This window comes from Musca autumnalis, unplaced genomic scaffold, assembly GCF_047663935.1.
Source record: "Musca autumnalis isolate F117 unplaced genomic scaffold, ASM4766393v1 scaffold_3, whole genome shotgun sequence".
Lineage (NCBI taxonomy): Eukaryota > Metazoa > Arthropoda > Insecta > Diptera > Muscidae > Musca > Musca autumnalis.
In genome coordinates this window covers 220,113,997-220,124,823 of record NW_027411866.1, presented here as the reverse complement: position 1 = coordinate 220,124,823, position 10,827 = coordinate 220,113,997, and the positions used below count along the sequence as shown (strand labels likewise).

The 10,827-nt window shown below is 33.2% G+C and overlaps 1 protein-coding gene across 1 annotated transcript; it reads right to left on the bottom strand.

Moving 5' to 3' along the window:
- Positions 1–361: 361 nt before the first annotated feature.
- On the bottom strand, positions 362–6,243 carry LOC141399001 (cytochrome P450 4g1-like). The gene is made up of 2 exons (XM_073976899.1): positions 4,958–6,243; positions 362–1,256 (listed from the first exon to the last, which is right to left on the bottom strand). Exons 1-2 carry the CDS (start codon positions 6,014–6,016, stop codon positions 657–659), a joined length of 1,659 nt encoding a protein of 552 aa, XP_073833000.1. The 5' UTR covers positions 6,017–6,243; the 3' UTR covers positions 362–656.
- Between the last annotated feature and the right edge of the window lie 4,584 nt (positions 6,244–10,827).

Below are 10,827 nucleotides of genomic sequence, written 5' to 3'. Positions count from 1 at the left end.
TCTTCCCTGCCTTACCCTTTGGTAAACATCGCCGATTTTTTCCCACTAACAAATTAAAGTTGTTTTAATTAAATATTAAAACAACGACCATTAAGACTGACTATTTTGAAAAACAAAATTTTTGAGAAATTTTAAGCATTTGGATCAAACTTTTATCGCATATTTAAGTTTTTCATCAAATGTCGAAAATTACAAAAAAGTAGATTTTTTTAATAGCTTGAGTTTTAGGCCAATTGCCAAATGAGGCTTTATAAGCGTGAAATGACAAATAACAGACAATACTACAACAAAATGCAAAAAACTCCAAAAAATATTCGAAAAAAAACAGTTTTACGTCAATTTTTCCACAAAAAAAATAAAATTTTATTTTGACAGTTTTGTACTGTGGATGACCATTTATTTATTTTTGTTTTTTTTTTTACATTTTTGTATTTACAATGTAAATATTTCTGTTATGCATTAAAAAGGTTAGTAAAATTATGGATAAAATATTATGTTGTTAGCAATCATTCACACATTTCGAATATAGGCGATTAAATATGAGTACACGTTTCGTTTGTATAGATGGTATGGTTTTGGTTAGTGATGTTAGTAATTGTTCTTAAAAGATGTTAGCCATGTCAGTATGTTTGTTTTGTTTCTCCTCAAGCAACTCTCTAAACCTTAGCGGTTGGCCTCTTCTCCAGCGAAATATTAAAACCATTTGACATCTTCAATATAATATCACCCTGCAATTTGAAATCATCCTGGGTGCGTGTTGAAGACACACGATAATTGCGAATAATGGTCGACAGCAAGACCTTCAATTGCAACATGGCAAATTTGCGACCAACACAACTACGTGGACCAGCACTGAACGGGATGAAGGCATAATAATGACGATTTGCTGCACGTTCTGGTAAAAAGTTATCTGGGTTGAATTTATCTGGATCAGGATAGAATTTAGCCGAACGGTGAACAAAGTATTGCAGCAATACCACTGTGGTGCCCTTAGCAATGGTAAAAGGTCCAGATTTAAGATGTACATCTTCTTCGGCTTTACGGGCAATGAGTGGTACTGGTGGATACAAACGTAGAGTCTCGCAGATAACTCTTTCCAAATAGGACATTTGGAGGGTGTCAGCAAATGTACAATCACGATTCAAATCATCACCGAATATGGCTTGTTGTTCCTCGAAGACACGTTGTTGGACATCTTGATGGATGCCCAAAAGGCAGAGGGCAAAACTGGAACCGGCAGCTGTGGTGTCGTGGCCCTGAAACAAATAATAAAAATGGTTTGAAATATACGTTCTAAGCAACAAATAAAAAAGGAATAAATCGGCTTTGCCGGCAGCAAAGTCTGTAAAAACATTTAATGAGGCTTGACTTTTTTTTTAAATAGCTTTCAGACTCATTTTAGGTGGCGTGGAATGTTTTAAAAAACTTTCAGACCCTTTTAATGAGGCGTGGAATTTTTTTAAATAATTTTCAGACAATTTAATGAGACTAAGAATTTTCTTAAAATAATTTTCCGACTCTTTTAATTATGCGTGGAATTTTTTGGAATAATTGTCAGACCCTTTATGGGGGTAGCATTTTTTTAATATTTTCCAAACACTTTTAAGGAGGCGTGCAATTTTTTAAATAATTTTCAGACCCCTTTAAGGAGGAGTGGTTTTTTTTAAATTAATTTTCTGATCCTCATAAGGAGGCGTGGAAAGAATGTAGAAAAATTTAAGGAGGCTTGACTTGTTTTAAAATAACTTTCAGACTCTTTTAGGAGGCGTGGAATGTTTTAAAAAAAAATGTCAGACCCTTTTAATGAGGCGTGGAATTTTTTAAAATAATTTTCAAGAAATTTAATTAGACTAGGAATTTTCTTAAAATAATTTTCAGACCCTTTCAAGGATGGGTGGAATTTTTTTGAATAATTGTCAGACCATTTAAGTGAATGGATTTTTTTTTAATATTTTCCAGACACTTTAAAGGAGGCGTGCAATTTTTTAAAAAATTTCAGACCCTTTAAGGAGGAGTGGAATTTTTTTTAATAGTTTTCAGGATCTCTTAATGAGACGTGGAATTTTTTTAAATAATTTTCAGATCCTCTTAGCAGTCGTGGAATTTTTTTAAATAATTTTCAGATCCTCTTAATGAGGCATTGAATTTTTTAAAATAATTTTCAGATCCTCTTAAGGATGCGTGGGGGTTTTTTAAATAATTTTCAGATCCTCTTCGGAGGCGTGGGAGTTTTTAAATAATTTTCAGGTCATCTTAAGGAGGCGTGGAATTTTTTAAAATAATTTTCAGATCCTTTTAGGGAGGCGTGGAATTTTTTAAATAATTTTCAGACCCGTTTAAGAAGGAGTGGAATTTTTGAAAAAAAATTTCAGATCCTAAGGAGGCATGGCATTTTTTAAAATAATTTTAAGAGCATCTGAGAATTTTAAGACGTGAAATTTTTTAAAATAATGTTCAGATCCTCTTAGCAGTCGTGGAATTTTTTTAAATAATTTTCAGATCCTTTTAATGAGGCATTGAATTTTTTAAAATAATTTTCAGATGCTCTTAAGGATGCGTGGAATTTTTTAAAATAATTTTCAGATCCTCTTCGGAGGTGTGGGAGTTTTTTAAATAATTTTCAGATCCTCTTCGGAGGCGTGGGAGTTTTTTAAATAATTTTCAGGTCCTCTTAAGGAGGCGTGGTATTTTTTAAAATAATTTTCAGATGCTCTTAGGAGTCGTGGAATTTTTTTAAATAATTTTCAGATCCTCTTAAGGAGGCGTGGAATTTTTTAAAATAATTTTCAGATCCTCTTAAGGAGGCGTGGAATTTTTTAAAATAATTTTCAGATCCTCTTCGGAGGTCGGAGTTTTTTAAATAATTTTCAGATCCTCTTAAGGAGGCGTAGAATTTTTAAAAACAATTTTCATGTCCTCTTAAGGAGGCGTGGAATTTTTTTAAATAATTTTCAGATCCTCTTAAAGAGGCGTGGAATTTTTTTTAAATAATTTTCAGATCCTCTTAAGTGGGCGTGGAATTTTTTAAAATAATTTTCAGATCCTCTTAAGGAGGCGTGGAATTTTTTAAAATAATTTTCAGATCCTCTTAAGGAGGCGTGGAATTTTTTAAAATAATTTTCAGATCCTCTTCGGAGGTCGGAGTTTTTTAAATAATTTTCAGATCCTCTTAAGGAGGCGTGGAATTTTTTAAAATAATTTTCAGGTCCTCTTAAGGAGGCGTGGAATTTTTTTAAGTAATTTTCAGATCCTTTTAAAGAGGCGTGGAATTTTTTTAAATAATTTTCAGATCCTCTTAAAGAGGCGTGGATTTTTTTAAAATAATTTTCAGGTCCTCTTAAGGAGGCGTGGAATTTTTTTAAATAATTTTCCAATCCTCTTAAAGAGGCGTGGAATTTTTTTAAATAATTTTCCAATCCTCTTAAAGAGGCGTGGAATTTTTTAAAATAATTTTCAGGTCCTCTTAAGGAGGCGTGGAATTTTTTTTAATAATTTTCAGATCCTCTTAAAGAGGCGTGGAATTTTTTAAAATAATTTTCAGGTCCTCTTAAGGAGGCGTGGAATTTTTTTAAATAATTTTCAAATCCCCTTTAGGAGGCGTGGAATTTTTTAAAATAATTTTCAAATCCCCTTTAGGAGGCGAGGAATTTTTTAAAATAATTTTCAGACCATTTTACGAAGTCGTGGAATTTTTTAAAATAATTTTCAAATCCCCTTTAGGAGGCGTGGAATTTTTTAAAATAATTTTCAAATCCCCTTTAGGAGGCGTGGAATTTTTTAAAATAAATTTCAAATCCCCTTTAGGAGGCGTGGAATTTTTTAAAATAATTTTCAAATCCCCTTTAGGAGGCGTGGAATTTTTTAAAATAAATTTCAAATCCCCTTTAGGGGGCGTGGAATTTTTTAAAATAATTTTCAAATCCCCTTTAGGAGGCGTGGAATTTTTTAAAATAATTTTCAAATCCCCTTTAGGAGGCGTGGAATTTTTTAAAATAATTTTCAAATCCCCTTTAGGAGGCGTGGAATTTTTTAAAATAATTTTCAAATCCCCTTTAGGAGGCGTGGAATTTTTTAAAATAATTTTCAAATCCCCTTTAGGAGGCGTGGAATTTTTTAAAATAATTTTCAAATCCCCTTTAGGAGGCGTGGAATTTTTTAAAATAATTTTCAAATCCCCTTTAGGAGGCGTGGAATTTTTTAAAATAATTTTCAAATCAACTTTAGGAGGCGTGGAATTTTTTAAAATAATTTTCAGGCCCTTTTAAGAAGGCGTGGAATTTTTTTAAATAATTTTCAGGCCCTTTTAAGAAGGCGTGGAATTTGTTAAACTAATTTTCAAATCCCCTTTAGGAAGCGTGGAATTTTTTAAAATAATTTTCAAATCCCCTTTAGGAGGCGTGGAATTTTTTAAAATAATTTTCAAATCCACTTTAGGAGTCGTGGAATTTTTTAAAATAATTTTCAAATCCCCTTTAGGAGTCGTGGAATTTTTTAAAATAATTTTCAAATCCCCTTTAGGAGGCGTGGAATTTTTTAAAATAATTTTCAAATCGACTTCAGGAGGCGTGGTTCTTTAAAGGAGGCGTGGAATCTTTTAAAAACATTCAGGAGGAGGAAGTTTTTACAATGATTTTCAAAGCCTTTTATGGAGGTGGGGTATTTTCTAATAATTTTCAAAGTCTTCTAAGGAGGCGTGGTATTTTTTAAAATAATATTCATACCCTTTCAAGGAGTCGGGGAATCTTTCAAAATAATGTTCATACCTTTTCAAGGAAGAGTGGATTTGTTTTAAATTATTTTCCTACCCTTTTAAGCAGGCGTGGAATTTTTTTAAATAATTTTCAGACCAATTTTAAGAGGGCGTGAAATTTATTTAAATTCTCGTTGGACCCATTTAAGAAGGCGTGAAATTTCTTAAAATCCGACTTATGGTTCAAAATTTTCCCACTTTACATACCTCAAACATAATGGTGTTGACCTCATCCAAAATATCCTTATCGGTCCATGTAATATCGGGATTCTTTTCCATTTCCATCATGGCATCCAACAAAGCCAAACGTTTCTTTTCACCAACATCATTTTCATCGATATCATCTAAATCATCGCGTAGACCCTCTTTTTTGGCTTTAGCCTTGGCAATATCATCTGAACGATCAACAACAGCACGTTCATCAGCATTGAAATTCTTTTTACGATCCTCCACCACTTTGCTGGTCATACTACGAATAACACTCATCAGCTTGTTGTCACGTTCACGAAGTTTGGTAAAGCTGTAGGTAGCATCCAGACGATAGAACAATTTCAATTGACGATTGTGAATAATATCGCACATATCCATAACGGCTTGGGCATATTCGGCACTCTTCTCAGTCTCAGGTTTTGTCTTGCAACCCATTGCTGTGGTCAAGAGGATGTCGACGGTGGTCTCGGACATATATTTATGGCAATCGAACTCTTGCCCCACCTTATCACTCATACGTCCGACCACAGCCTTGGAGTGTTTTACAAATGTTGGCACGAAACTTTTCAAAATGCTCTGATGGAATGTGGGAGCAATCATTTTACGATGATGGCGCCAGTGATGGCCCTTTGAAATCAGCAGACCATTACCAAACCATGGCTGGAAATAGCGATATTCTACCGATTTCTCCAAATGTTTCTGACCACTTAAGAATATTTCCAAATCGGCGGGATGACTGACGAACACCACATTCATGTGACCCAATAAAATGCGTATAGTGTCACCATATTGTTGGGACAGACTTCTTGCCAAGGATAAAATCTCATGATTATTCCGACCAAATGCTAAGTGACCATTACCAATCAATGGCATTTGCTTTGGCGTTGGTATGGCATCCATCAGTTTGTATTCACGGGTATTACGACGATAGTACTCATAGAGTATGGCAATCACACCCAAACCGAAAAGGAGGCTTATCCAAGTGCCGGCAGCGCTAGTGGCAGCAGCTCCCACTGGGAGTTGCATATTTTCGTGTGTTAGTGTTTCCACATTCATGGTTCACTTTGTATCCTTTTTTCGTTGTACGTGCAGTTCTTCTAATCCTGCAATTGCTATATGAAATTTCTTATCCCGATATAACACACTAGGTATTTCGCCTATACGGTCGCACGGTTGACATCGAACTATCTATTGAGGTCTATGTTCAAGTTATTATAAGGTTCTGATCGAACCATAATGGTGTTATGTGAACATATTTAATGAATGGTGGTATTGAATTGTAAGTTTATTCATATTTTGCCTTACTTACGAATTCATGGATGACGATTTATTTCACAAAATTGAATATTTGTTTTGTGTTTAATTTAATTAGAAATTGTTGTAGTTGTAGCTTGCTTTTTTAATAGTAATGGTGATTTGTGGTATTTCTTTCTTATTAGAATTTATATTTGCATTATTTTTGTTTCGTCGCTACGACATACATATGTACATGTAACATTGACACATGAAATACATGATGACGTTATATGTAAATATTTTATTTACATAAGAAGTCGTGTACAACAAGAAAGCTTGGAAAAAATATATTTTTATAATAATTATAGAAGAAGTCTTATACCATAACAAGAAGATTGGAAACGTAATGCCTGACGAGGGTATAAATCCATTTATGTGACTAATTGAAGTAATGGTTTTAAATCCCAAGCGGGCGATATTTGTTTCAAATAACTTAATTTCGATTTAGACCTGCTTGACTGCCGAATCAACCGATTTGGTCCAAATTTTTCACTCCTAATATTTCATCCAAACTTAGAACACCTTCGATCACGTTCCGCTACCAAATTTTCGAAATTTTAGCTTAAAAGTTCCGTTTGCAAATTTTCGAAAAAATCATTATAGACCAAGCCCGTGTACACATACACATATGTACATATTTTGAGAAATTTTCCATAGGATACCCACTGTTAAAAAGTCTCAATAAAAATAAACTAAACTAAACTATTATGTGTAGAACTAGTCCGGTCAAAATAGACATTGAAATAGCAAAAATTCCCACAGAGCTGAATTTTGGTGGAGAGCTAGGGTTTGCCATTAGAAGCAATGTCCTAAAAGTCCCCATCGATACCATGTGTGCAAAAAAAATTATTCGGGGTCAAAGGTCAAATTTTAAGGGTTTTTAGGTTTTCGGATTTATTTTTTGAAAACGGTTGATCTAATCAAAAAGTGACTAAAGTAAATATTGTAGACAGAAAAATTATCTACAAGTTTGACCTTCCCCCAAAGGGAACGACCCCAACGAAAACTCTCCGATTTTTTCCAAGTTTTGTCCGAAGGTAGGACATGTTGCGCTGATTACGGAAATGTATAATTTTCAACGGTTGCGGATCCGGTTCGCCGGTTATTCGACCAGAAAGGCCAAATTTAATAACCGGGTTAGAACCGGTTCTACTGAACCGATTTCTGCAAAGTGGATATCGTTTGAAAGCTTACGGAAGTATCTAACACATAGTCTCGTTACTTTAACCGGTTTGCCTCACAATGTACTTACGCGGCTAATTTTTTATTTGACTTTTAGATCGCTATATCTCGAAAATGGTAAGTCTTTTTTAAGAATCATAAAGACCACTCTTGTAGACAATTATTAAATCTACAACTTTTACTTTAGCCGGCTTTTGCTAGGTCTTACCGTTTTTGAGAAAAAATAAAAAAACTGAATAATGCCTCCAAAAATGACCTTTGACCCCGAATAACTTGTTTTGCACACATGGGATCGATGGGGTCTTTTAGGACGTTGCTTCTAATGGCTAACCCTAGCTCTCCACCAAAATTCAGCTTTGTGGGAATTTTTGCTATTTCCCCCTTATACGCATGTCTATTTTGACCGGACTAAACTTATACTATTACGTATACAAACTTTTCTAAAGCCAGCCTGCAAATTATTTGTTTCTTTTAGTTTTTAATCTGATTAAATGTATATCCGCGTTGTGTTAACAAATAATTATATCCGTGTTGTGCTAAAATGTAAACTGCTAAAACTACGAATAATTATATAATTGATATTCATACATACATACAGTATCGGCCAAAACTAAAGCACCCCCTCAGTACATATTTTTAAAATGAAAATTTTTTTAAGAAAACAAAGTTGTAATTTTTATTTGTATTTTTCATTTTCTTTATTTATATCCATATTAATAGAAAACACAATCAGAATGTATTCAGAATGTAATAAACAAAAGTTAAAATTCAAAAATCATTTTAGGTCGTAAATGTAACCGGACAAAACTAAAGCACCCCCCTATTTGAAGTATAACAAAAACCATTGAAATCAATATTTCGTTGGGCCTCCTCTATTCTGGATGACACAATCACATCTTTTAGACATAAAGGATTCTAAATAATTAATTATTGCAGGCGAAATAATTGATTTTCGGAAAATTTAGCTTAAATCCTCAAAATACTGAAAATCCGAACTTATCGCTATATGGGGGCTATACCCAAACGTGGACCTAGGACAACGATCTTTGGCGGATATGTTTTGTGACCACTAGGAACCCTAAGTACCAAATTACAGCTAATTTAGTGGGGAAATATGGCTTAAAAATTCAAAATTCCGAAGATCGGAAGGTACCGCTATAACGATGCTATACCAAAACATTACCCGATATTGTTCATATCCATCCGAAAATGATACTACAGCCTCCTCTGGTGAAATACAAAATCGCTTAAGTTTAAAAATTAGAAAAAGAACGATTCACAAAAGAACGGTAGACGTCGACTTATTCAGTCGACGACGACCAACAAGCAATATTTAGGATTTAACAGTAGCACAGTGTTAAAGTTGAACATATTTTCAAAATTTAAGAAACAGGTGACAAGTATTAAATTTTGGTGCTTTTAAATCGCCATAACGTAGTTTTTGCTACACAAACGTGGCAAAGGTAATTCTTAATATTTTAGGAAAAAATTGTACTGAAAAAGTCTTGTAGAAATGTGTTTAAAAAATTCCTCAAAATGTGTCCAGATTTTGCATAATTTTGAAATGTATTGGAGTATAACGAAAAAGAGTGTCGAGAAGGTCGTGAGAATTTTTTTTGTATTTTTCTCTTGATTGTTTTCTTTGATATTGTGCTAACAAAACTTGCTCCCTGCTTGCTCATTTTGAGTTATGTCAAAAATGGTGGAAATAGCTGTGGGTCAAATGTTTGCATTTTGGGGTTTTTGTCTTCATTTTCCCTGTTACTGTTGTACAGTATGTCGTGTTTTGGTTTAACGTCTGTGGTCACCCTACATAACACAACTTGTGCAGGTCTACCATTATGTTATAGTTACTATATATAATGATTTATAAGAAATGATGGCGATGCACAAGGGGTGAAATAGCATAGAATAGCAAAAAATGGAGATTAATTAAAATAAATTAAATTCGGTTTTTGGTAAAACTGTCGTTACATGGTAATATGGTACAAAATTGTAAGTCTTTAACCAAAATGTCAAGATCATATATTGTTTACTTCTACAGTTACACTGTCATAAAGCTAAAGAATTTTTAATAATTTAAAGAGCACCATAAAAAATTTAATTAAATTTTGGAATATAAAGAGTAATATTTTTTTACGCATCAAAAGTGTCCCTTTTAGAATGGAATCGTCAACTTCAGTTAGGAATCTAATGTTTGGTTTACATTCGGCGTCTTTTCGTGATTTCGAAGGCGTTTCGTGATTTCGCGCGGAATCAAGCAAAAATTATCATGATTTCGCATACAAAAATGAAATCATCTCATTTCGTGATTTCAGCGAAATCAACATCGAAATCACAGTACACATGATATAGAACCCTGTTTGTGACTGAAAAAGTACCAAAAGTTGCAACACTTTTCACGTCTCACAATAAACAAGGTAGATGGTCAATTGCTGCAACAAAAAATTTTAGAATCAAAATTTTTAAACAATGTGAAAAAAATATTAGATTACTCTGTTACAATGCTATTTTTCATTGCGTTCTCGTACTTTTTTAATGGTAATGTTAGAAAAAAGAGCGAATTGTCTAAAATTGCTTCCCCATACAAATTTCTTAAAAATACGGGAACGAAAAAAGGACGGAAATTGCAAAAACTATCGTATTTAGATGATAATGAACATGTTGCTAGTTTCTACTATGCCAAAATTGTATGGCAGAAAACAGGAGAATAGGGTGTTATTCGGCGCTATTTTTGTTTAGAGAGAAGTGTAAGTCTTGCTAGACTTCGGAGTACGGGAACGGGTTCTATACACAATTAATACGATATATAGATAGTTTTACTATAATTTTCGAAATAAAGTTGTAAAGTTCTATATTGTCGTATATTTTTGATGTCTAATTCAATTTGCAACAACTTGTTTAGAAAATTCATGTTCGATCAGCTGCGCGTATGCATCTACCTTGATCATTGTGACATGTATGAAATCAACAAAAAAATAAGTGTAAACACCGGGATGTATTTCAGGATTTCGTGAAATCCAGTGGATTTTAGAGCGCAAGTGTAAACTTGGCATAAGTCTTAGAAAAACACATTTATGACAAAAGAAGTTAAGAAGCATATTAAAAATTAATTTAAAATGTAGCCATTTTCCCTATTTTTGAAAAGTATTTAGAGTTAAAAAAGTAGCGGAATATTTTATATGGATCATATTCCAAAACGAGAATATATAGAGATGATGTTTGATAGAAATATTTTCAATCCCTTCAAAATGTACAATTCACAATTTGAACCAGTTTAGTTGCAATATATGCATATAATATTCGAAAACTCCCAAATTTGACTGCACCTCTATATAGGGGCCTATACCAAAACATTGACCTATATTGACAAATTTTCACACTATGAA

Coding starts and splice junctions, on each gene's coding strand:
- LOC141399001 (XM_073976899.1), bottom strand. CDS start 6,016: ATGAATGTGGAAACACTAACACACGAAAATATGCAACTCCCAGTGGGA. Junction 1,257..4,957: donor TCAACACCATTATGTTTGAG/GTATGTAAAGTG, acceptor TATTTGTTTCAG/GGCCACGACACCACAGCTGC.